We start from the raw sequence: 25,223 nt of genomic DNA, 5'->3' as shown, positions 1-25,223 counted from the left end.
CGCAAGTGAGGAATGATCACATCTTCCTTCCTTGCAATTTAGCTCACCGTTCCCCGTTCATTCTATCATCGAAGAGTACAAATGGAGGCAGACTCAATTTTCCATGAATGCTTTCTGATCGCCCTCAAAGATGAGATATTCACGATTTCTCACCCTTGCGGTTCTGGGGGTTGTGCTTCACTGAGAGATAAGGAAGCTATCACCTGTGCCCCTCCTGAATCGCCCCTGAATGTGCACTGGCTTTGTCTGCTTTAGAACAAGATCTCTCACACTTCAATGTGGATTGTGGACTTGTATTACGATCTTGGTCGTCCCGAAATAGTGGTCGCATTGTTCAGCAGCCATGCTAAACAAAAACAACATGTGGTCAATAAGCGCCTTTAATATTGATGCTAGGTAATTGAGATGCCTTGACTTGTGCTCCCATACCATTATAGCTCAATAAGTTTGTTCGATCGACCAACACTGGCCCAGCCACTCGGACTCGAAACAAAGAAAACGACAGATATAAGTGATCCTCATGGTATCCGGGTTTCGAAACTCCAATTGCCCGTGCATCCAATGCGGCCTATGGAGTGGATTGAAAAGACAAAGGAGTGCCCTCAAGAAACTCCGAGAGCGCCATTGCGAGGGTCTGGCAGATGGATCTGGACACAAACATGGCGTTAAATTAGTGAGTAGAATGGACACTCACACACGGTACTGGATGATCTGAGCTATACAGAGGTGTAAGTGCCCAGGTGGTTTTGTTTTCTTTGTCCCTCCAAGGTCTATCTATTGTGGACTAAGGCATCCGATCACACTCTTCGGATGTCCATATCAACCAGGCAGCTTATAAGCCTGATAAAGGTACTTGGGAGAGATGCTGCGACTACTCGAGACTACCGATATTATTCTTTGGAAACTCTTCCTGAGCCTTTTCGTCTGTGGAAAGTCTGAAGACGATCTCGAGAAGTCTTTCACTATTCATTAGCTCTTTAAATGAGTCAATTCCCTTCCCAAGGCAACAGTTGATCCATGAACCAGCTCTCAACAAGGGAGCTTTGCATATCACAATGACCGACGAGTGCCAGGAACCCACAGAATACGAATACTCGAACTACCATGTCAAGTGGCTCGGGAAAAACTACAAGCTAGGCGATCCAACGCATGGATCGATCCTGGATTCGGATCTCGAAGACTTTGCTAGGGATGAACATCTTCGTGCGAAGGAAGCAATACACAGCCAATCTCTGAGAAGTGCCCGCGCCCTTTGTGCATTTCATGGTTATGGAAGAAACTCTGTGTGGCCACCAGTTGACCCGGGAAGGCCTACCGAAGAGCTTTTGGAAGAATTTAGGCATGTCAACCAGGTCGTTCAATCGGAATGGTCGAGATTGATTGAACTCGTAGTCGGCAAAGAGCGAGAGATCCAGGAGATCATCATAAACCTCACTGATGAAAAAGTCAGAGACCAAAATGGGAAGATTCTATGCATTCAAGACTGCCTAGAGAACAGCTGGGAAGAGACCAGAAAAGCATTCAATGCCCAATACACCAAAAGTCGTTCAGAGTCAAGACCCGTTCACATGGAGAGTGATTTCAGCCTAGATCCTGAAGGCCATATCAACCCCAACCATTCAAGTGATCTCGACGAGTTTGCCCATGAGTATCTCCGCAACGTCAGAGTCAACTTCCACTGGAAAAACAACGGTATACCGAGGATGCTCGAGGAAAAGAGACAGTACCCACTATATCGCAGTACAGCCAACTATCACGACGACAGGGAGGCTATGGAAGATGCTATCATGGACGATGTCAAGTTCCGAAATTTGAGGAAACCCAGTCCAGACCCTGCAGCAGATGCCTCTGAACAAGCCGGGTGTAACTTCGAAGTAGAAGATGCACTGCGAAAGCAAAGAGCTCATTTCTTGGTCTCGCACATCAACAAGGAGGATCTTTCTATCCCGCTCAATATGCTCATGTTCATCCACTATCGGGCCCGACTTCACCCCATTGAGTTTGCTTTCCAAGATAACAATCGCATGCACCTAGGAAAGCAGTCTCACATTTTGTCAGGCGCTTGCGATCCTTCGTTTTATGTCATGTTTGTCCCGGTAAAAGACCGTGAGTACGAAAATCAATACCAAAGAGCTTGGTGTGAACCCAAAATCTTGTCCAAGCACTCACCCGAGATGGATGAAGACAGGTTTGAGGACTTGCAATCCGCCGGACGGATTTTCGGTAGCATGGAAGCATGGCTTATACTACAATCCCAAGCAATTACATACCTTTTCTTGGCTACTTTCTGCAAACAGATGCTAGATCTGGCAAAGCATGAGCTGATCACAGGCCACACTAGCAGACTCAGCAAAAAGGAGATTCTGGAAATTGAGATTTCAGCAGGACAAAAGATCAAGATGCTGAAAGAAAAGAAAGGAGCCGAAACAATGCAAGACATCGCATCGATTCGACAATATGAGCCAAATTGCACTGGGGTCAACCTACAGAGGTATCGCACCAAGCTCAAGATAAAAAGTGCAGCGGCTGAAGACCACATCAAGAATCTTTTTGACGACCCTGCCTATCTAGTCAAATACATCGTGGAACAAAAGGATCATCATTGGACTAATATTGTCGAAGACTCAACCTATCTGCCGAATGAGTACTCTCAGAGCTACCATGACGCAATTTTGCGTAAAGTACTATATCGAAGTTGCATGAGAAGCGTACTTAGAAGAGCCTTTTTCGAGTTCTTCATTTGGGATGCCGTTACAGATGCCTTGGAAGATTTTGAAACCTTCGAACGGGAGACACTCAAAGAACCACCCAAGATGGAAGAATTCGGATACTGCAGGAGGACAGCTGCACCTAGGCCTCATGTTTCTGAAGAACTTGATACCTATACAGCGAAATACCGTCAACTTCAGGAGTTGATCCGGCACGCCGCGGCTTTCTTCATCTTCGAATTCCGTAAAGAAGCAATTCATGCTGCGTCTGAGCCCATGCGCAACACCTACCTTACCACTAGAAGGCCAGAGTACAGGCAGGACTGGTTGATCAGAGAGTACTATGACAGCGAAGACATTATGCTTGACTTCCAAGAAGAGGCTTTGCACAGTGGCCGAGGGGAAAAACAACGTATCGTGGCTGAGCTTATTGAGAACTTCATTTCGAATAAGCATTCCTCCATGTATGTCGGCATCCGGAAGACTACGGATAAAGTAAAGAGGCATATCGAAGCCCACAACAGTGATGCTGAGCCAGAAGACAAGTTCTCCAATCTGATAAGCCAAACAATCGACGGTTTGGATTTACTCGCCGATGTTGCAGAGCATCTGGAACTTATACCAGGCATGTTCCGCAAATTTAACGACTGGACGAAAGAGTCCGAGGAAGATGTTCGCGAAACGGTCTCGAGGATGCTCCAGGAGTTTTCATCATATGACCTTCTTGCGCTCGATAACTGTGATTTTCAAGACCAACACGTCCCTGCTAAACGGACGCATCGAATATTCCGCTTTCTCGACGAACTGCAAGGATTTGATGTCAAAGAAAAAGAGATGAGCTTTGGAAAGGCGAAGGGCGACATCAAGCGCTTTGGTGCCTCTCTTCTCCGGGGGCTTATCTATCCATTGAATGAAAAAGCCGATAAGCTTGTATATCGGTACAAAACCTGGGGCATGGGTGTCAGTCCACGTCTTGGCAGAGGGAAAGTATTCCCAGCAGATGGACGGGCACTCGAGCGTCTGACGAAATGCATGGGAATCACCAGGGAGCAATTCCCCTTTGCCGACAATGAACTTCCTCTCGATCTCGACGCTCAAGGATCCAACCGCATACAGAAGACCTCTGAGGGGGACAGAAAAATCACATCGGAGATATGGTTAGCCCTCAAGGAAGTTATGACGAAACATCGGCAAGAGCAGAAGAAGAAGCTGGGATATCAGAAGAAGCGCAATAAAGATAAGGCACCGCCACTGAAGCCGTCCGACCCATACAGGGTCGGCAAGAAGGACAATAAGGGAAAGGCGCCTATACGAACGACGGGGAAGCAAGTGCGAGAAGAGATGGAGGCGCGCGACGATGTAGAGATGGAGGACGTGGGCTTTGAAGTTTTACCCATGTTGATTAGCCAAATTGGCCGTCAAAAACCTGGAGAGTCGTCACGAACGAACGCCGAGCCAGAGCCAGAACCTCAAACTCAGCCCACGAATGCACCCCAGGAAACATTCAATGCTCGGCCGTCCCGTGTACGTCCTAAGACCAAATATAGGCCTCCGCCTAAAAAGCAGGTACGCCGTACCGAACCTGTTCTGGATCCTAAGATGGCACCAGACGGACTACCCAAGAGAGAAATCAACAAGCATGCATGGGAGACACTGAAGTCACTCACGATGCGGCGACAAACATTCACCAACGCCCATGGAAAAAAGACTACAGAAGAACTCCCAGCGGTTAAATTGAACGATGTTGATAGCACATTCGGCCGCGAGCTCGGGTTTCGTATGGAATTTGGGAAGGGTCGGCACCGTAAGTTCATTTGGAATGAGAATTGCGTATTGCCAGAATCGAGTCTGGTCAAGAATTTCAACTTCAATCCTGACAAGAAAGCGGCAAAAGGCTCGGACCTGATACAGGAAACAATGAACAATTGGAGCTCATGTTTGGAGGAAGCTGGGATTACTTGGGACTTTGTAAAGCAGTGGTTCATACAGAAGAAGGAGAAGAAAGAGGCGGAGGAGAAGCAGAAGAAGGAAAAGGAGAAGGAGAAGGAGACATAGGATGTTGGATCCCAAGAGGCTGTTGCAAGGCTATCTCTTTTGCTTCTACGTGTCTTTTTTTATTGACTTGACTTGTTTTTGTTTGCCTTTTTGGTGTCTCGTTCTTAGTCGCGAAATGTAATCGAAACCACAATCATGACTTTACGGTGGTCTCAAACAAGTGTATAAGGTACGTTTAGCTGCCAACAACAGATCGCCCATGCTGCGCAGTATCTACCACATCTTGGCAACTGTTAACCCCGTTTAAGACTAAACCTGAAAAATAGCTTCTTATGAACAAGTATTGGATCATTACCATTGACCAAGTTTCCAATCCACCAACTAATATGGTATTTGCAGTTATCCGGACGTTTCGTGGTATGAAGCCATGGAAGCGACACGGGTTATAGCAAGTGATACTTATGATGGCTCAGAATTCTTTCTGGTTGAGAAGTTAGATTGTTTACACTGAGGGGAGACCATCATGAGTCGTCCGCCGTGCTCAAAAGGGTCCCCAACCTTTATCATGACTATATCATATCTTTATAATTTGTTAGTCAGAAGCTCCTTGAGTCTTGATTATCTGACATGCTGTGAATGAATTTGCTTGAAACACCTATTAGCTCATGAAGCACATCCAACATGAATACAAAATTTTCTTCCTTTTATCATGCTCCCTCGGCTTCTCAACATGGTTGCTACCCCTCATGACAACCATGACAGTCCATCACCACAAAATACCAACTAACGTTAGCATTAGATTCCACTAAGCACGCCTTCTCCATATTCCCACTAGAAACCCCAGGAGCTGGGCAGGTCCAGCCGTGCCAATGATACATGAGAACCAACCGTTAGTAGGGGCATTTTAGCACTGACTCGGGGTAACTAGACCGAAAGCTTGCACCCCCACGAGCAACAAAAAAAAAAAAGTCGCTGATATCATTCTCAGGTGAATCCGCATCGCATCAACAGGAGCGCTATGGAGTGCACGTAGCGCTAACAAATGCGGGCTTTTTTAGCCCCCTTCAACGGGGCAATGACGACTTTTGACGTGGGGCAAGTATGGAAATTGCCCCGCGGCGTCGTTGCTTTGGTTTGCTTTGGTGACAGGCACGGCATTTTGCGGTTGGTGTTTCTGGATACGTACAGTAGAAGCTTCTCGATCGATGTCTTGATTAGCGAATCAGCTTCTGTGAAAGCTCTTCGGAGCTGCCCATTTAGGCATCATGAGTACCTTTTTAGTGTAAGTAGTCATTCCTGTTACAGCTATTGTACTTAGATGAGGAGTTGGTGGTGGGGGAGGGAGCCGTCACCACCAGGGTTCTCGATGCGCGAGACATGGCATTGGAGAAGATTAAGATGTAAATGTGGATATCTATGGCGATAGCAAGTACTGGGTCCTCATCTGGTGTCATAACGCGTCCACGTTTACTAACATTACCTTACTCCTGCGTTTCTGGCGGTTGTTGCAGCTACGCAATTCTTCTTATAAACCCCTCCATGTCTCCTCTCCCGAGTTGATCTCTCTCTCTTTTCTCTCTTCCCATTCTCACACTTACACAACCCTCTCACATACCACCCTCACCCAAAAAACAACTGCAATCATGTCTTTCGGTCGAACTGTCACCCTCAACTCGGGCCACAAGATGCCCCAGATCGGCTACGGCACCTGGCAGGCTGCCCCCGGTGAGGTCGGCAACGGTGTCTACGAGGCCCTCAAGGCCGGTTACCGTCACCTCGATCTTGCCAAGATCTACCAGAACCAGCGTGAGGTCGGCGAGGGTATCAAGAAGGCCCTCAACGACGTCCCCGGCCTTAAGCGTGAGGACATCTTCATCACCGGCAAGCTCTGGAACAACAAGCACCGCCCTGAGGAGGTTCCCGGTGCTCTTGATGACTCCCTTGAGGAGCTTGGTCTTGACTACCTTGACGTGAGTTTGAGATTCATTCACTCGTTTCCACGCACGGCTAACCATCGTATCAGCTCTGGCTGATCCACTGGCCCGTTGCCTTCAAGAACGGCCCCGAGCTCTTCCCCCTCAAGGCCGACGATAAGAACAAGACCGAGCTTGACCAGGGCGTCACCCTGTCCCAGACTTGGGAGGCCGTTACCAAGCTGCCCAAGGAGAAGGTCCGCTCCATTGGTGTCTCCAACTTCTCTATTGAGATGGTAAGCTTCTACAATGCCTCACCCCAACTTTTGAACAAACAACTGACCCCCACTAGCTTGAGACCATCATCAAGGACACCGGTGTCACCCCGGCCATCAACCAAGTCGAGCGCCACCCTCGTCTTCCCCAGCCCGAGCTTGTCAAGTACCAGAAGGAGAAGGGTATCTACCTGACCGCCTACTCTGCCTTCGGCAACAACTCATGGGGCGAGCCTCTCCTCATCAACACCCCCGAGGTCAAGGCTATCGCTGAGCGCCTCAGCAAGTCCAAGGGTAAGGAGGTCACGCCCGCCCAGGTCATCCTCGCCTGGTCCACCCTCGACAACCACATCGTCATCCCCAAGTCCGTTACTCCCGCTCGTATTCGCAGCAACTTCGAGGAGGTGGAGCTTGACGAGGAGGCTATCAAGGAGCTTGAGAAGTTCGGCGAGAAGCCCCAGCGTTTCAACATCCCCAAGACCTGTAAGTCTCAATCCACGATCCCAAATACCTGAATTTCTACTAACATTTTCCAGACTCTCCTGATTGGGACATTGATGTTTTCGGCGACGAGAAGGAGAAGACTGCTACCCACAAGGTGGTTCTTAAGCTGTAGAGGCTTTCATGATACCAAGTTATGATGCATGACGACATAGAATAGATCAGTTAAAAGGTTGGGCGGATGAAAACTTGACCATAGAAAAAAATTACAAAAATTAATGATCATCTCTCCCTCCTATAATACAGTGCTTACACCCTGACAACTGCCGAGCGAATCATCGTGTTTCGTTTTGTTTTGACATAAACTGCCGATATGTCTCGGGATCGACCATCCACATGTCTGAGCAATTTCAAAGGATTTGTAAATACGACAATCTAGAATGAATAGTATGTCCCCAACAAATAATACCGCAACTGGTGAACTGTTCTGAAACCGCCATTTCCATACCAAATAATGCTATGACAGCGTCTTCCCCATCTACAATACGTAGTCAAAATGTTCCAAACCATATATGCACCTTGTCCCAAATAAATTGTATACATCGTAGTGTTCTCCGTGTCTTGCGCCATCGTTTAGTAGATATTGCCTGCTGTATGTGTTGTCGGTATCTAGGCGCCGACACTGAAGCCGAATGAGCCGTCAAAGACGTCGAGTTTCTTGACGTCAGTGCCTCCCCGGAGAGCTAGCAGAACGTCCATCGCAGGGACTTTGTTGGCAGGATAAAACAGAAGGAGATTGTCCATATCTTCGTCTGTGAGGCCGCACATCTCGTCCCACTTGTAGGTATCGCTAACTTTGGACATCCTATTATCGGGATTGTCAGTATAGTCTGCGTGAGGGGCCTCATGGAACTGACCAGAGCATTCGTTTGGGTCCATCCTCAGGCTTGGGGGCCATTTTTCTTAATCTTAGTCGTAGTTCACCGATAGTCTCGATGGCATTACCAGCATTCTTGGGTAGTTGCTTGGCGATGAACTGCCGAATGGCCGCCGCCAACCTGGGTCCCTTGCCGTTGGTGCTGACCATAATCTGGAGGGGACCATCACGATGGATACTGCCGAAATAGAAATCGCATTCTGGTGGTACGTCGGCGATGTTGGCGGGAATCCTTCGCTCCTTGCAAAGCTTCCAAATGACGGTCGAGGCGGCGGGGTCGTCGATAGCGACCAGAACCATGCTGGCCCCGTCTAAATCTTCGGGCTCGAATACTCGGTCGACGTGGGCGACCTGGCCTTCGCTAACTCGGTAGGCGACTTCATCATTGAGGCCGGACTTGGGGCACACGACAGTGACGTTGGCATCGGCGTTGAGGCAGTTTAAGATTCTACCAGCAGCGACCTAAAGAGAATTGTCAGATAAGATGAATCATTGATTGCACGGTAGTTTGTGATTGATGAGCGCGTCAAACATCAAAGTCCGAGGCTCGGCGCATGTGATGATGATTCAGACGTACCTCACCACCGCCGACAACAAGCACCTTCTTGTGCTTGATTTGCCATGCTAAGATCAAACTGCCTCCAGGCTGCACGGGAGGATAAGTCTTTGCCATTGCGACTGAAGCAGAGGAGGAGGAAGCAGAAGCAGAAGTAGATTCAGAGGAGGGAGTAGAAGAGGCGGGAGGAGATGCCGGAGATGCCAGCGCCGGCTGGGCTGATACTGGCTTCTGAATGGGGGTCATTTTTCCCCATCAACTAAAGTCAGGGACGGTAAGTAAAGGTGACAATGGTTGACTCTTATCGGAGCTGCAGGGGTTGTGATAAGACACGACGGCTCAAGGGGGCAAGAAAACTTCTGAACCTAAGCCAGAGAGTCAAAATTAGCTGCTCTACGAGCGCAATATTCTAAAGTGTAACCTGCCTCGATATTTTTGTCGTACAAGCTAAAGGTCCCAAGTTTTCTTGCCCCATGGGACGGGGAACGGGAGGAAGCGAATAAGAGCTAACTTTATTTGGTATAGAATGACGCATGCTATAAGTGTACTTGGTTCACCGCCTTTGGAGCTCCGAGCCCAAGGTACCTCTTTATCTGGCATGAGCACCAAGCCACTGGGAGCAGTACCTTGCCAGGTTATCCTGTATCCCCTCAATCCATCATCTTACTTCCAACATCCCCCCGTGGTGCAGCTCGAGATAGAGCCCGACCAGCTACGGTCGCACTCTCCTTCTCTTTGATTTTGTCTTCTCATTTCGAAACCTCTTCATCATGTCGGGCCGCAAATTGGGCGGCGGCCGTGTCCTAGGCAGCGGCAGGGGCCTTGCTCCCCCGACACCTCCGATTACGAATGCGCCTCGAGTAGCAAGTCCATTAGCAGCGTCCGAAAGCAGCATATCGATAGCTTCATCGTCGTTATCCCCGCCTGTTAGTGGTATCTCACCAGATCTCCCGAGTCAGGACATAGGAAATAGCATCAGCGTTGGTGCTCAAGGGAAAGGCCCTGCTGATGGCGCACTTGTCTGCCCAATATGCAACGAAGAGATGGTAAATTATGATGATATCTACCTTGAATGCTGTTTGTTAAATACTGTGCCCATAGATGACCCTTCTTCAACTCAACCGACATATCGACGACAACCACCAAGAATTACCAGAGGAGGAGCAGGATGAGGTCAAGACGTGGTTTGATAAGCAGGTTCTCAAGGCCAAACGATTTCAGCCTCTCTCCCTCATCAACCAGAAACTACGCGGTCTCGATGTTTTTGAATCAAACGAATCCCTCCCTGTTTCCGCGCCATCTAGTGCTGCTGGAAAGAACCCTCTCGAAGGCCCTGTTGACCCCGACGAACTTATTACACGACATCATTGGCAACGGTCTACAAGTTACGATCTCTGTACAGATCCGACGTGCGGAAGAAGTCTGGGACCTTTGAATGGAAGCATAAACTGCCGACATTGTGGACGATTATTCTGCGAGGAACATACCATGTACCAAATGAAATTGAGTCGAAGCGCGAAACATGAACCGGTTCGAGGCTACTGGGCACGAGTATGCGAGACATGCTTTAAATCAAGAGAAGGATATAATGATCACCAAGGTGTATTGACGGACCACACTAACGCATTCGTGGAAATAAGAAGGAAAAAGGTTGAGCGACAGAATTTAGAAATTTCGCGGCTCGAAAAACGATTAACAAAACTCACAAAATTACTAGCGAACCCTCCCGAAAAACTTACACAATCCAATGGCTCCTTGCTAGGCCCAGTCACATCATTAGCAGGACAAAAGAACCCTCGGAAGCTCATCGAACAGTCTGTTGTTACGTGGGAAGAAGATGCTACCGTCTCGAAATGCCCTTTTTGCCAGCAGGAATTTGGCTCTTGGACGTTTAGAAGGCACCATTGCCGTATATGTGGTCGCGTCGTCTGTGGAGACCCGCAAACAGGATGTTCTTCTGAAGTTGGTCTGAATGTGTCGAGCGAAACTAATGGTGCAACAAAAGCGCCTTCGGGGACCGAAAAGCCCCTGTCAGTAACTGGTGACGGGCAAGTTGGGATAGACATTCGGATGTGTCGTGATTGCAAGCACACCATCTTCTCCGCTCGTGACTTTGCAGCTTCGTTACAGCACAAGCCAGCAGATCAACGAGCATACGAAACCTTGAGGCAGTTTGAGCGTGGAATCCAGCAACTTCTACCATCTTTTCATCGAGCTTTACTGAATCTACAACCGGAGAAAAAGGAGAGCGGAGAAATTGATCTCAACAAGCCACCTCCTACACATGCACAGATTCAGGAAGCGGCCAAGATTCGCAAGCGTTTGGTTGATAGCTTTGGAAAATATGGCATTGCTGCGAAGCGCCTGCGTGATCTTCCAACCGAGAGCCCAACACAACGACGTCTTCAAATGGCGATATATACATACGCTAGTGGTTTTCTTCATACAAATATGCTTCCTCTAAAGAGCCTCCCTCAGCTGCTCCGCTCACGCTCATCTGCATCATCTTCTACAGCAGTCTCTACTTCACGACTTCTCGCTTCCCATCACCACTCCGGATCGAGTTTACGACACTCAGAGTTAGCTGACGAGACGTCATCGCAAGCACCTAGTGAAGGGAGTACAGTTGTTAGTCAGCTCGAGGCGGAGGAAAAGGAGCTTCGTGAGCGACTCGTTGTCTTGGAAGAGCAGCGCTTCATGGTTGAGGCTATGGTCAAGACTGCCCAGGGTTCAAGACGCTTTGAAGAAGTCAGCGCTCTGTCAAGGAACGTAGACGAGCTTGATGCTGAGATCAAGGTCCTGAGGAACAAAGTTGGGGGTGTAGAGGAAAGATGGGAAGGGGTATATCGCAACGGCGTCGCATGAACATGCCATCAGATTTTCGGCAAGATCGCCCTGGGCATTGGAGCTAAACTGGACAAGCCGTCTCCTTGTTTGTATATATCACATGGCATTGCATGGCGTTTGGAGTTTTGAATTGGGCGACACTGGAGTTCTACTGAGACACGTAAAGTCTGCTCAGTCTCTTATCACTTAACTTATATTCACCAAAGTGAAAGCACCCCGTCAATGAATATTCTTCATGTCATATATTATACACCATTACTCGTCAAGGACGCTATCTAGCCAACTTCTCCCCTTTCCTCTTTTACGCACACTCCTTCTCGTCCAGAAATAAAGGTATAAGTAGTCGTCCAATCTTCGGTTCTCGTAGACAAAACGATCAAGTGACAAAAAGCTTGAAATAGTAATGGAGATATAAACAGAAAGGTATGGAGCCCTTGGCAATAAGTAAGAAAACGCCCATTGTTCTAATCCACCACGAGCAGGGATGCTTTTCGGGCTCAGCGGGTATCAAAAGCACCGTGTACAAATAAACACAGAATCGTACAGAAAGTGTAGTCGTTACAGTCTGCAATAGGCACAACCCGATGTGTGCTGTGCAGTCGAGGAATCAAAGAACTTAGCATCAGTGCACAACACCTTCGACGCCGCCGAGGAAGCGTCTCACACGGTTAATTTCGAGCTCCTCGTGTTCGCTTTCCACGGCTTTGAGTAGACCGTCAATTACAGCGTCCACCTCGTCTTCTTGGACTCCCGTGCATAGCGCCACTACACGACGGTACTTGACTTCGACATCGCGACTCCGTCCTTTTAGGGCCGTGACCATCTTTCGAGTCATATCGCGACGTCCCTCAACGGCACGAATACGGGCACGTAGAACTGCTGCTGAGGGCAGGAGACCCTCACCACCGAAACCGCCGCCCGAGGTATCATCAGCGGCCTCGAGCATAGCAGATAGCTCTGTTTCCCATGAAGATGAGGGGTTGGGCTGTGATGCTCTAGACTGTTCTTGCATAAGACGGACTTGCTCATCTTCACGTGCGTGTGATAGATTGGCGACCTTTTGCCTAGCTAATTGTTGCTTCTTCAGTGTCGCGCTCAGGTGCTCGAAAGTTCGTCGGGCTTCGCCAAGTTGTGTTGACGTCGTGCGGAGAGTGGTATGAAGAGTGTCGAGAGAAGCTTGTTTAGCCTTCATCTCGGTTTGGAAAGCTGAGCCTGTTTCTGATAATAGGTGAGAGATGGCTGTTCTGATTAGCAATGAACTGATGGATTCTCGAGTTGTGGTCGACTTACAGGCTACTATCTCATCACTGCTCTCACGACTACGTTGATTCGTCCCTGTCACGCCATTCTTATCCACATTGACTTCGCCGTTCGTTTTGTCCTCAACATTCTCACTACCAATGCCAAAGTCAAGGGGGCGCAAGCCAACACGGTTGGCGATATTCGGATCGGCGCCGACCTCTAATAGTTGTGAAATAATACTGCGGTTTCCGATTCGAGATGCAATGTTCAGGGCCGTGTCGCCAACACTATCTTGAGCATTGACTATCTCGCTCATGAAGCGAGCGATTCCCATTTTTGGATTGGCCGACTGCGAGCCGCTGGGCCCATTCCCATTGGTAGCCTGACTATTAGGTGCGCTACCTTGCCTTACAACCCACTCCAGAAGGCTTTCAAGGTAATACCGGCTTGCAGCGTTGCGTCCCTTGACAGCGCTCGTCACAGCAATGTGATGAAGCACCGTCCGTCCCTTGTGGTCCCGAGCCTCTATGGTGCTGCCCAAAACCTCGAGGAGGTCAGGAAACGAGTTATGATCCTGTGAATTTGTGACTAAACATGCCCTCATCAGGGCTGTTTCGCCGGAAGCATTTACGCGGGACGGGGAGGCGCCAGCAGCGATGAGAGCACGGAGCAGAGGCATACGGGCGAGTGTAGCAGCCCAGTGGAGGGCAGTGTGGCTTTGCAAGTCGATGGGCATATCCAATTCCTTTGGGGTGTAACTTCGAAGCATGTCATGCTTCGTAGGATCGGTGCCAGGAGCTTCCAGAAACAAGCTCATCAGCATGTTTCGCTTCATCTCAACCTCTGGGGACATCTCGTAAGGGAGAGGCGCCAGGGGCCCACTGCCCTCGTCCACCGGCGAGCCATCCTGCATAGTATTTTGGGTGTAGATAAAAGACTCGTTTGGTTCCGTGGGTGATCCAGGGAAGGCCGCTGCATACATGTCCATATTTTGCCCATATCCGCTAAAGCTATCGCCTGGCGTCATGGTCACTCGTTGGCGTTTTCGAGGAGGCTCTGTCTCGTTAATCTGAACCGAGTTGTTAATCTGTTGCGTCGAATATGCTGAATCAACTTGTTGTCCATAATCAGAGGCAAAGCTCTGTTGAGAGTTGGTAGGGAAATCGTCTCCGTTCTGCATGGATGCTTGGCGGCTAAAGGAGGGTGCTCTCGAAGGGCCATTGCGGCTTCGAGGGCCTGGTGAATCGAAGCGAGCTTTGCTGATGGCGGCGACGGCATGTGAGGCAGTAGTCGAGATGTTCTTGAAGAATGTCCCACTTAGACCATTAGGTCTTCCGTCCGTACTTTGATTATACAGCCGTTTCCTCTGTGCGGCCATAGCTTGTTCCTTGGTTGGTGTGTTAAAATCACCTCGACCAGCAACACCTCCGTCTTGACCCATGTCGTAGGTCAAGAGTGGTCGTAAAAGCTCCTCAACGCCGTATTGACGGCAAACTTGGACACCTCGATCGAATTTTATCCAAGTACCTTGATACTTTCCATAACCGCCTTGAACTTTTTCGTGCTCGCCCGTCTGGATTTCTTTCTCGAGAATCTTGGTGCGCTTCCCCTTATCTACCCCGGCAACTTTCAAGATCTGGGTCGCATTGAGCCATGAGTCGTTGCGACGGCGCATCACGGCGACATTGTTGACCTCCATCTCGTATACATCGACGCCAGAATACGATGCCTATATCAGACGATTGTTAGCAGAGGGAGAGTAGTATAGTTTTTGGGCGTTGCATACCGAGTAGATGGTAGCACCTTCGGAGTCGCCATTGTAACCTCTGAAGGAGTTACCCACACCAGATTGCGATTGTTGGCTCATGCTGAATGATTGTTGAGATGATTGCGATGCTGACGGCATCTCGTATTATAGGTGATTACTCGCAGCGTGATATTAACACTGTCTCAGCTGAAAGGGTTTTTCGAGGTGGATTGATGAAGAGCGTAGTAGCATCACAGCACCAATCAGTACCACAAGAACAAGTCGAAGGGTATGTACAATCAGCAGGGAAACGCGCAAAGTTTGAAACAAGAGGTCGATGTGGCCGGCCAGTATGATAGGATACAGTATTTTAAAAGTGCCGTACGAGGCTAAAGGCAGTTATCCGGGCTCGCTCATGCGCTTCGTCGTCGGAGTTTCAGTCGTTTTGTGCGCCTAAAAACTGGGTGGTTGCAGAATGAAGATGGAGTTGAGACGAAATGAGTAGCTCGAGATAGTGTAGTGGGCGGGCCACGGCGGAGTTGTGCAAGTGATTGGAAGTGAGTTGCAGGTGAACCGGCCCAGGGTCTCAGGTACCTGGAAGATGCCCCAGAGACGAGCGGGGAGTGCGCTGACAACCAATGCTTTAGCGGGTTCTGCGTAATGAGCCGCCTGTAGCTCAGTTGGCCCGGTGAAAGACCTCCACTATAGCTGCTTTCGATTAAACTCGTGTAAGAGAGCGAGGTGAGGATGAAAGCAAAGAAAAAGATGAAGATTGCAGGTGTGTTTGCAGAGTAAAGTTGCCCAGAAGGTGCTAATGCAGGTTACTTCTGCACCTGATAAATACCTAGGGATAAATTGGCCTCGGTGGAGGCAATTAAATGTACCATCATCAACCGTGCTAAGCTTATGCACGTCAAAGTGACTTGTTAGGTTGTGCTCACTTGCAGCAAGTTCCCGATCCCTCGGCTGATGAGCGTGAACGGGAAGAGAAAAAAGATGCGTTCAATTAATCGAGACGTGTCTGTTTCGTGCTCGGTCGCGCCCTTGGACGTGTCTCGCGCGTAAAGCGCGTAAAGGCCGTGAACGCACGAGCCAAGCCTCGCGAAGATTAATGTACTCATCTTGAGGCCCGCTAACATTGTAACTTGGCCTGTTGCAGTGACTATGTCTTTGTTGTTTCCGATCAGGCCATTGGCTGCTAAAGGATTTGTGCAAGTACACGAAGCTTATGGCCATCAATTCTCAGGCCACGCGCGGATTGTCAAGGCCACTAATGCAACCACTTGTTGATGGCCGTCATAACTTGGCCACTCTTTGTTTCATGCATAACACAACAGGTACTTCCTTGGATGTGAATTGCATAGATCGTTCAGTTCCATTCGCACTGTTGAAACAGAGTTATGCAATGCCATCAATGACGTGGGGTGCATCTTTCAAGCTCTTGCTGCTAGAGCACAAGTATCTCCAGGCGACTTCTTACCCCTGCCATCGTGATGGTTCACTGATACGACTGAGACACATCGCCTTCGGCCTCCAGTCCATGCCTTTGGAGTAAATCACATCGTCGCAGATATATCAGATCCAGTTCACTGCCTTTCTATCTGCTATAAATGTTCGAGCTCTCGGACGCTTGAACCCACTGCCCGAAGATCTACCGTAGAAACGAAAATTATACCATCGTAGATATCCGAATGCTTCAGTATCATTTCAAGACCCAGTCTTGAGCCCTTGCAATTGGCAATTAAATTCTTTCACGGGGCCTTGCGCCTCTCTTCCTGTCTCTTGCCCTTATTACGTTCGCCATGATGCCTCGTCCTCATTCCACAATTCCCGCCCATCTACCTCCTCTTCACCTTTATCGACACATCCTTCGCGAAACATCGTATCTCCCTCCAGCAATACGTCCAGAGGTTACGCACCGTATTCGCACACGATTTCGAAGTCATCGAAAATATGATCATCTCCAAAACAAGCACCGCGCCGCTGCGGCCAATCTTCTGCGCAGATTAAGAGCAGCAAACAGTGGCAAGCAATCACGCATGGTAGACTTGATGATGGACGCATTTGGCAGAACAGGGGCTCGAAGGCGAAGCCTACTTTCGGACTATATACAACCCGAACCTCCCAGCAACTCGGATGATCTGGAAGCCTTGATCCAAAGAGTTGAAGCGGATGAAAAGCCTCCAGAGACGGCCAAGCCTAAAGGAACTGAGTTACAAAATCAGTCCTCTCCACCTAAACCAGCCGAAACAGCGATAGAAAGTCAAACCTCTACGAATTCTCCAGAGGACACGAACGAAACACCGGGCAATGTAGAAGAAACAAAACCAAAGGCAAATCTAGTAAGAAAAGGACCAAACCCTCTTCAGCCAGCATTCTATGAGAAGTGGAACACCGAGAAGCTCCGAAAGCTCCTCCGCAGTCAGAGGGATGTACAGCGAACATCAAGACTATCTTGGCCTAAAACCGATATCAAGAGTCTTAATCCCGATCATGCGGTCCCTCGTCAAACCATATGGGGAAAACCACCACCACCAAATATCTATCAAGCCAAGCGAGCAAGCTTCTGGAAGCGCATTTCAGGCAAAGCGATGCCACCACTTGGAAAAGATGAGTGGGACCTTCTAGGCCGGCTCAGCAGCGGCGCTCAACAGGAAGATCAGTGGAAGGTCCCGGAAAGACGACCTGCTGCGAAGCCCTCACGTGGTGCTACTACTAAATCTGATGCCTGGGATTGGGAGGGATATGCTTCTCGGCCAGCCTCCCAGGTTGAGCGTCAGAGTCCGCTATCCGTTTATGCTTTGGTTGGACGGGATACGGAAAAGCATCCATATCAGCCAAGATTCGACCATCAGGAATTTTCGCCCAGATGGTTTAGGCGCGCTTATCAACGAGTCTGGCAGTTCACCCCCAAGATGGATCCAAATTCAAAGCCAGACAGGCCCAATTTCATATGGGGTGCTTTGACAAATCCCGCGGTCCCTCCTTCAAAAGCGCAACTCGCTATTTTCGAGGGCGTCGATAGCAAGGGTAAAAAGCCAAAGCCGTCCTACCAGATTCAACGGGCGCCAAATTCACGATCAAGGACAGCGGCCAACCCTCTTAGGACGCGGAAATCATAGACACACATTTCATATGGCCTCCGTGCTCATGAACACTGAACATTGAACTGTTTTCTTTTCCATTGGGTCTATTAATCCGTCAAACTGGCCAGCTTGTTCAGACCCTCGCCATCTACTCGCATACCGACCCAATCGTTCATAGCGTATGCACCAATGCTCTCGTAGAATTTGATGCTGGGCTCGTTCCACTTGAGAACTGCCCAATCAAGTCGACCGCCATCAATGGCAAGGACTTGCTTAGCCAGAGTGCTCAACAGCTTCTTGCCGTATCCCTTGCCACGCGCCGATTCGCGCACGTATAGGTCCTCTAGGTAGATACCTGCACGCGAGCGCCATGTGCTGTAGTTGTAAAAGTACAATGCCATGCCGGCGGCTTCACCTTCGGGGGTAAAGAGGAGAAGGCAACGAGCGGGCTTCGTTGGTGATATAGGTTCGGTGGCTGGGATAATAGAGGCGTCGGTGTTAGGGGAGTCGGAGGGTGCGAATGCGACCGTGGCCTGGATGCTTTCAACGGTTGCCTGGTTGGCATCAGGCTCCTTCTCGTAATCGGCGAGCTCCTGGATGAGCTGGAGAATTATGGGAGCATCTTCAGAGAGCTTAAGTTAGCGCCATGACGACTCTCTAGAGGCATTGGATTGGATGTTGGAGCTTACCCTCCCTTCGGGCATGTCGAATTGTGGCCATTGTAAACGTATGATAGTTGATAACTGTACAGAAGCTCCAAGATACCCTCTATAGAGAATTATATTTATATTTCAATCAACCAGAAGAGCCGAAAACTGTAGAAAGTTTGGTTGACTTGGGCGCAGTTGACGCCTTGTTAGTGGGGTTTTGTTTTACGTGAAGGGCGTGTGTAAGGAGGGGCAGTAGTAGAAGCTGGGCGGAATTGGGTTTAGCGAAGGATCCCACTCGTTGGTGTAAGTCAATCTTCTATCCACCTGCATCCTTGATTACCACTCTGTAGAGGCAGCAAGTCAATATTGTTGAAGAGTTTTCATTTTGTATTCATGGATGCTTCCAGACACTACTCCATTGGATTCCAGAGTCGTGGAATTGACATGACCGCATTGTCTATGGCCAGCATCCAATCCAATCGATGCACTCCAGAGGGGAACTATGAAGAGTTAAAAGCAATACCGCCGAGCCTCCGCGATCCCTATGGACACTATTTACTTTTACATGAACGGATCGAAATGGAAGATTTTGTTCTTGAGGGTTGATCCATCAGAAACAATTCAGAGTCAAATTCAAGACCGAATCACCAACAGAGTCATGGACAAACGGTCTGCTAGAAAGCTCTTTGATTCATTTGTGATTCATCAACATTACGCAAAATGATTACCTGGGGTATGTATCCAACTTTTGTGAACCAGCCACATGTACAACTCTATCTACAGCAAATATCTGTATGTCGGCGCATTATCGCCCAGCTCGGCCTTTTCCTCGTTGGTGAGTTCGGTCTGCGGTGGGTTCGCATCTCTCTTCTTGTTCTCGTATAGAATCACGGCAGCGTATGAGAGACACGCAATGATCGACAAGATGGTGAATGCAATACAGATAGAGTAACCCGGGATGAATTTCGGTGCATCCTTGGCCAAGAAGGAATACACGGCGATAATACCACCAATATTTCCGAAGCCAACTTGCCATGCGCTGCCAATGCTTCGTCTCCTGTGACCTCCAAGATTCATGTTGAACCAGCAAACAATGATGGGCATAGCGGTGTATGCGCCCATGGTGACGAGGAATAGAGCACCATACTGGACAGAGTGGTTGTTGTGGACGGATAGAAGAATTGCGAACCCGGCGATGGCGACGAGGATGGCAAAAATAGCAAATGAGGCTCGGTGTCGAAGTTTGTCTGACGCGAATGCGACAGCAAGCGAGAAGCCAAAGGCAGCGGCCCACGGAGGAACGCTGTAGAGCTGTGTCTGAATGGGGCTGTATCCGTATGTCTTGATGATACCAGGTGCAAAGTAGGCATAGCCGTATGCGGGCACAATAAGACCGAAGTACATGAAGCCACCAATGATGATCTTGTAGTCCTTGAGCACGCTGAGCGCATCGGCGAAGGTCGTCTTGCGCTCGGCGCCGGCGTGGCCCTGGTCGATGCGCAGTCTTGCTGTGACGTAGTGCTTCTCTTCGCTGGTGAGCCACTTGGCCTGCTCAGGGAAATCGGGGAGCAGGAAGTAGAAGAAGAAGCTAACGAGAACGGTAAGACCGCCCTCGAGGATGAAGATCCAGCGCCAACCAGCGTAGCCACGCATACCGCTCATCTTGCCGATGGCTGCAGCAAGAAGGCCGCCGAATGCGCCGGCGAGGGTGGTGCTGTTGAAGAAGAAAGAGTAGCGGCGCTGGGCTTCGTGTCGACGATACCACATGCCGATCAAGTAGAAAGCTGCGTTTCGTGTAAGTCATATGTGCTATTTCATGATGCGCTAGATCAACTTACCACCGGGGAACATGCCCGTCTCAAAAAGACCCAGGAAGAAACGAGTCGCAATAAGACCGCTGTAGTTCTGAACCAGACCCTGGAGGAGAGTAGTAAGGCCGAAGAGGAACATGTTCAGGCTGAGCCAGACATGGGGCTTGAAGCGCTTGAGAAGAATGTTGGAGGGAATCTCAAAGAGGACGTATGGCACGAAGAAGACGACGAGGGCGGTATTGTATTCTGTCTTTTCGAGGCCGAGTTCTTCGGACAGGCCAAAAACGTCGGCATTGGCGATGTTTACACGATCTGTAAGTCATGGTGTTAGCCGATTATTTATGCGACGCGACACGGTATGAGTATACGAACCCAGGAAAGCGAGCAGATACATGATACACAAGAAAGGAATGACATGGAGATCAATCTTGGTCATGAGCTTGGTATCAGTGGTACTCGACGGGCAAACCACCGTAGCGTCGTCTGTGTGAACGGCATCGCGAACGTGGGAACGCTCAGGGTCGAGGGAAACGGGTGACTCGTTGCCTTCGTCTTTTTCTGTGTGGTTGAGAGCCATTGCTGCTAAACGATGGCTTCTAGCAAAGGTATACTGAGTCCGTATGAAAACAAAGCAGAGGAGAAGGGGAAAATCAGAGTGCTCTGCAGATCCTCAAACGTGGAAATGAGTTGCGGGCCGGCACTTATAAAGAGACTTGAATGTCTCGGAGCAAGTCCGCCTTTTTAAACCCTGGTTAACACGACAAGTCACACCCTCTTCTCTCAACAAGCTACCTAAGGCAATTTATCACTATACCCCAACCAGTCAAAGATGATCAAATTGTCAATCCTACAGTGGATCGTTGCATTGCAACGAGAAAGACCCAGCCGAGGTCGGGGTAACGAATTGCAAGGGGGACGATGCCTATCATGACGCTTAAGCAGAGCAGATCCACAGACTCCATGCGGATGGGGGTTAGATCACCCCGCAGGGAACAAGGAGTTCGCTGGGGCCGGGCCGTTCAGCAGGCTCTTGATTTACGGCCGAGTTACGGAGCGAAAAGTCTAATGGATTGTTCGTTAATCCCGACTGTGGAGGAGCAATTGGACCGATGTCGCTTGTACATTCCAATATCGGAGATAATTTATCTCTCTTGACAAAGGTACGTTATCAATTGCTTTCATCTGAATATCCGTGATTCATATAAGACGAAGAATGCTCGGGCTTTGATCTGAAGTTGAAAAACTTGGCTCTGATACGCCACAGCCGAGGAGCCGTGCTCGATGGTGGCGGCTCTGCAGTCTTGGTTGGAGAACAGGGGGGCCCATTACAGCTGGAAAACTCAATGACGATCGTTGGGGTTACGTACTGGAAAGTTACAGTACAGCACCTGTCGCGAAACTCTAGGAGAATAATCAGTCGAGTCTTCGCTTTTCGGCACGGGCGATTCCTTCGCCCTCATCTCAGAGGTGCTTTACCAAGAAGATCTAGAGGAATCCTCAAAATACAGATAGAGTATCAATGCAGGACAAAAGGACCAACAGCAAGCCACAATATGCAACTTTGTTTTGTAATCCATCTGTTGCTGTAGTCAGAGGCTGAAAAAGGAAGCTCAATGTTTCCCCTCACGGACCAAACCCCACGGGGAAGTGCACGAGACAGGACCTCGGGAATATGGCCAGCGAATGGCGACTCTTTCCATTACTCCTTCATAATGTGCTAGGCTGCTTGCGATCTTGAGTTTATTCTCTGCCAGCGCCTGCTTTGGTTTTTCGACGGAGGCGTTCCGCCCTTTTTCTCCGCATCGTATTGTTTGATGTCTTCCCGCTATTGGGGATCCGGAACGTTGCTCCCGGACAAGAAAAGGAGCTTGTAGAGTGGAATAGTTGTTTCTTTGAGATTGTCATGTCTTTACTTCTATCATGACTTTGCAAGTTCTGTTCGAGCACGCCTGATGATGGAGTATGGAAACTTGCATTCAACCCTACCACGGCAGTTCTCAAGGCTCTGTCCGCGGAAAGTCCGTCGCATACCATCAACCAAAATTGACAGTGATCTCCTATTTCCTTGTTAGAACAAACTCTAGAGCTACTACTCGGTATTGCAACAGAACAATATGGAGAAGACGTACTTTCTTTTCAATCGCTGTCGGTTTCTTGGAGTTTGCTCGTTGATGAACAACGTCTCAGCTTATTGGTCCGGGGTTGAGGGTTTCTCCACTGAGGGTCACCGGAGTTGAGCAGCTCTGACGACCTCAGCTCCGGTAGGAATGACGAAAGAGTAGGGTAGGCAGCGGAAAACAGGTTCGCCTGCCTCCAGTGAATAACACATATATAATTCCTTTACAACAAACTCCAGATTAATTTAAGAGCCTAGAATAGACACTTCAAGCTTGATTTATTTTAGAAACGCAAAGCCACTTGAACAAGCAATACTCAAACAAAGGATCATGGTATCAGAACACAACGATTACGGCCACGGCTATGCCGCTACCGAAGTTAGACATCATGAATGGCGAACGGCCGAGAATAGCAGCCAGCATCTTATCCCAAAGCTGCAGGCCATTGTTAAAGAGAACCCAGAGATTAAACTCCTCGACGTTGGTGCTGGCTCTGGTACGATCTCTGCCTCTTTGGCAAAGTACATGCCTGAAGGTGAAGTTACTGCCACCGACATATCCGATGAGATCCTTGTTCGAGCCAAGGAGTATGCCGAATCTCAGGGCGTTTCCAACATTAAGTTTCAGCAAGCCAACGTGTTCAAGCTGCCTTTCCCAGACGCAGAATTTGATGTCACCCATGCGCATCAGGTCCTCTGTCATTTGGATGCACCGGTAGATGCCATCCGGGAAATGCTCCGAGTTACTAAACCAGGGGGCACACTTTCTCTTCGCGAGAGTGACATGCACATGTGGTGCATCTGGCCTGAACTTCCAGCCCTCCTCAAGTTCCATGAGCTTCAGGTTAAGAACATTTCTGGCAAGGGTGGACAAGACAAGGGAGGCCGTCAACTTCTCTCATGGGCCCTGAAAGCTGGGGTTTCCCGTCGAGACATTATCTTGAGCTTTGGGACGTGGTGCTACAGTGCACCGGAGGACAAGAAAGCATGGGGCAAGTCAGAAATTAGTCGACATACCGAACAATTGCACTAACATACTACAGGATCAGCCATGAAAGATCGCTCGCTGACTGGCTTCGCGCGCGACAAGGCTATTGAGATGGGTAGTGCGACTGGTGATGAGTTGGATGAGATGGCAAAGGCGTGGGAGGAGTGGATTGAAACGGATGACGCTTCGCTAGGTATCATGAATGGCGAAGCATTGATCACCAAGAAATAAAAGAAGAAGACGGATTGAAGACCTTGTAGCAATTATAGAATTAATAGTCATCGACTGAATGAACAAGCATCATTTTGGAACACCAAATCTCTAGCCGCTGTCCTTTTCTCTATTCCTGAACTGCCAACGCGAAATCTCAGTGATTGCAATTACAACATCAATCTTGCATATTTTTCGAGCCCTTTCTTCCCAGCAGACTTGGCGATCTTGCAGATAGGTGCCCACGCTCCAAGAATTGCCGTGACGCCAGTGCAAAGAATCATCGGACCGTACTTGGTCGCATACCCAAGGCTATCACCACTTGCCAACGAACTCCCTGCTGAGATGAGCGCACCACTGAGAGGCCCCGCAACAATGAAGCCCAGCCCACGGCCTCCGAGTAGCATACCAAATACCAAGGATGTATCGATCGATTCGTTCGTCCCCTTGACTTCTTGCAAAGCTCCTGACCATGTCGCACTGAACCCACCAGCAAAGAAGCCATAGAGAATCACAAAGACCACCATAGTGCTTATATGACGATCCAAGCCCCATAGGAGGAATACCGGAAGTGCGCTTCCCAAGGAGGAGACAAGAATGACTTTGGCACCAGAGATCTTGTCGCCTAACATGCCATGGATGAGAGATCCAGGCACAGAGGCAAGCGAGAAGAGCGCCAGCAAGATCGGTCCTGTGACAGATGAAAGTCCAATCGCGGTGGCATAACTAGCCAAGTAGGTGCTCGGCATCAGATAACCCAATGACTGAATGATTATGCCGAACTGAAGCATCCAGAATGAAGCGTGTCTAAAGAAAGCAAAGCTGATAGGACGCGGCCTGGAGTCACGGCTGATTTCGACTCGAGGCTTCAGGAAGAAGAGTGTTGGTAAAGTCATAGCAACTGATGCCACTGTCCAAGACAGTAATGTTGCTTTGAGCCCGAATCGCTGGAGCAAGACGTTGAAGAGAAACGGCATGGCGACACCAACGCTTGATTTACCAGCCCACATAACTCCATAGGCAAGACCTTTCCGCTCGACAAACCATTCGTCCATGTAGAGTGAGGTTGGGCTGAAGAGCAAGCTGCATCCGATGGCATACAGAACACCCTGGGTGGCGATGAGACCAGCAACATTGCCTACGAAGGCCGAAGCCGTTAAGCTGATTATGGTGATAGCTAAGCCGAGAGGACCGCACCACTTTCGAAGACGTGGGAAGCGATTTAGAACGATGAATGCCACAGGCATCATGAGATACATGATCCCTGTCTGAGATGCGCCAATGGACGCGATAGCACTTGGGGAGGCTTTGAGATTGGTATGAGCGGTGTAGTACTCTTGAAAGATCCCATAGGAAACAGAGTATCCTAAGAGCAAGTTAGATGTGTTTCGAATAATCGAGAGATTTAATACTGACCCCATATAGGCGCTTGGGCAATTGTACAGCAAGCTAAGGCTGTATAAGCCCCTCGACCTCGATCTGTCGGTGGAAGAGCATCAATAGATGAGAGTCCTGCCTCATCGTTGTCAGTTGGGCGAACACTCGCCAACTCGAGAGAAGTTGTGGTCGTCATGATTAATTTGGAGATCCATTGAAGATGACTGAAATCTCTGCCAAGCCTCACGATATATATAACACAAGGGAGAAAAATGAGTCAAATCCTTAGATCTCGGTGAAGAGACTTCTTTCCTCTTTGGGAAG

General features: G+C 49.1%; 10 protein-coding genes across 12 annotated transcripts; 5 read left to right on the top strand and 5 right to left on the bottom strand.

The window, feature by feature from the left end:
• Positions 1-32: 32 nt before the first annotated feature.
• Positions 33-5,166, top strand: FOIG_04268 (uncharacterized protein). Its single transcript, XM_031202424.1, has one exon. The coding sequence runs from the start codon at positions 1,056-1,058 to the stop codon at positions 4,761-4,763; it is 3,708 nt and encodes a 1,235-aa protein (XP_031067871.1). The 5' UTR covers positions 33-1,055; the 3' UTR covers positions 4,764-5,166.
• Positions 5,167-5,928: 762 nt separating this feature from the next.
• On the top strand, positions 5,929-7,655 carry FOIG_04267 (alcohol dehydrogenase (NADP+)). The gene is made up of 4 exons (XM_031202423.1): positions 5,929-6,673; positions 6,727-6,912; positions 6,969-7,374; positions 7,428-7,655. Exons 1-4 carry the CDS (start codon positions 6,347-6,349, stop codon positions 7,505-7,507), a joined length of 999 nt encoding a protein of 332 aa, XP_031067870.1. The 5' UTR covers positions 5,929-6,346; the 3' UTR covers positions 7,508-7,655.
• FOIG_04266 (uncharacterized protein) lies at positions 6,356-9,114 on the bottom strand. Of its 3 annotated transcripts, XM_031202421.1 has the most exons (4): positions 8,847-9,114; positions 8,250-8,731; positions 7,419-8,197; positions 6,956-7,372 (listed from the first exon to the last, which is right to left on the bottom strand). In XM_031202421.1, exons 1-3 carry the CDS (start codon positions 9,069-9,071, stop codon positions 8,002-8,004), a joined length of 903 nt encoding a protein of 300 aa, XP_031067868.1. In that variant the 5' UTR covers positions 9,072-9,114; the 3' UTR covers positions 6,956-7,372; positions 7,419-8,001. The 3 variants fall into 3 exon arrangements, with proteins under 3 accessions (XP_031067867.1, XP_031067868.1, XP_031067869.1); XM_031202420.1 differs by having other exon boundaries at positions 6,356-8,197; positions 8,847-9,110; XM_031202422.1 differs by having other exon boundaries at positions 7,419-8,731.
• Positions 9,115-9,458: 344 nt separating this feature from the next.
• On the top strand, positions 9,459-12,425 carry FOIG_04265 (uncharacterized protein). The gene is made up of 2 exons (XM_031202419.1): positions 9,459-9,871; positions 9,927-12,425. The coding sequence occupies exons 1-2, from the start codon at positions 9,596-9,598 to the stop codon at positions 11,688-11,690; spliced, it is 2,040 nt and encodes a 679-aa protein (XP_031067866.1). The 5' UTR covers positions 9,459-9,595; the 3' UTR covers positions 11,691-12,425.
• FOIG_04264 (uncharacterized protein) lies at positions 9,956-15,656 on the bottom strand. Its single transcript, XM_031202418.1, has 3 exons — positions 14,701-15,656; positions 12,963-14,643; positions 9,956-12,911 (listed from the first exon to the last, which is right to left on the bottom strand). The coding sequence occupies exons 1-3, from the start codon at positions 14,818-14,820 to the stop codon at positions 12,295-12,297; spliced, it is 2,418 nt and encodes an 805-aa protein (XP_031067865.1). The 5' UTR covers positions 14,821-15,656; the 3' UTR covers positions 9,956-12,294.
• Positions 15,657-16,235: 579 nt separating this feature from the next.
• FOIG_04263 (uncharacterized protein) lies at positions 16,236-18,549 on the top strand. Its single transcript, XM_031202417.1, has one exon. The coding sequence runs from the start codon at positions 16,464-16,466 to the stop codon at positions 17,781-17,783; it is 1,320 nt and encodes a 439-aa protein (XP_031067864.1). The 5' UTR covers positions 16,236-16,463; the 3' UTR covers positions 17,784-18,549.
• Positions 16,382-18,662, bottom strand: FOIG_04262 (acetyltransferase). Its single transcript, XM_031202416.1, has 2 exons — positions 18,437-18,662; positions 16,382-18,369 (listed from the first exon to the last, which is right to left on the bottom strand). Exons 1-2 carry the CDS (start codon positions 18,465-18,467, stop codon positions 17,855-17,857), a joined length of 546 nt encoding a protein of 181 aa, XP_031067863.1. The 5' UTR covers positions 18,468-18,662; the 3' UTR covers positions 16,382-17,854.
• Positions 18,663-18,768: 106 nt separating this feature from the next.
• On the bottom strand, positions 18,769-21,673 carry FOIG_04261 (uncharacterized protein). The gene is made up of 3 exons (XM_031202415.1): positions 20,581-21,673; positions 20,236-20,520; positions 18,769-20,181 (listed from the first exon to the last, which is right to left on the bottom strand). The coding sequence occupies exons 1-3, from the start codon at positions 20,783-20,785 to the stop codon at positions 19,175-19,177; spliced, it is 1,497 nt and encodes a 498-aa protein (XP_031067862.1). The 5' UTR covers positions 20,786-21,673; the 3' UTR covers positions 18,769-19,174.
• Positions 21,674-22,428: 755 nt separating this feature from the next.
• On the top strand, positions 22,429-24,793 carry FOIG_04260 (uncharacterized protein). The gene is made up of 2 exons (XM_031202414.1): positions 22,429-23,316; positions 23,368-24,793. The coding sequence occupies exons 1-2, from the start codon at positions 22,656-22,658 to the stop codon at positions 23,541-23,543; spliced, it is 837 nt and encodes a 278-aa protein (XP_031067861.1). The 5' UTR covers positions 22,429-22,655; the 3' UTR covers positions 23,544-24,793.
• On the bottom strand, positions 23,554-25,174 carry FOIG_04259 (uncharacterized protein). The gene is made up of 2 exons (XM_031202413.1): positions 24,939-25,174; positions 23,554-24,888 (listed from the first exon to the last, which is right to left on the bottom strand). Exons 1-2 carry the CDS (start codon positions 25,093-25,095, stop codon positions 23,693-23,695), a joined length of 1,353 nt encoding a protein of 450 aa, XP_031067860.1. The 5' UTR covers positions 25,096-25,174; the 3' UTR covers positions 23,554-23,692.
• Between the last annotated feature and the right edge of the window lie 49 nt (positions 25,175-25,223).

The sequence above is a fragment of the Fusarium odoratissimum genome (genome assembly GCF_000260195.1).
Source record: "Fusarium odoratissimum NRRL 54006 unplaced genomic scaffold supercont1.5, whole genome shotgun sequence".
Lineage (NCBI taxonomy): Eukaryota > Fungi > Ascomycota > Sordariomycetes > Hypocreales > Nectriaceae > Fusarium > Fusarium odoratissimum.
Note: the sequence above shows the minus strand (reverse complement) of the source record. Positions and strands in the feature narration are given on the sequence as shown.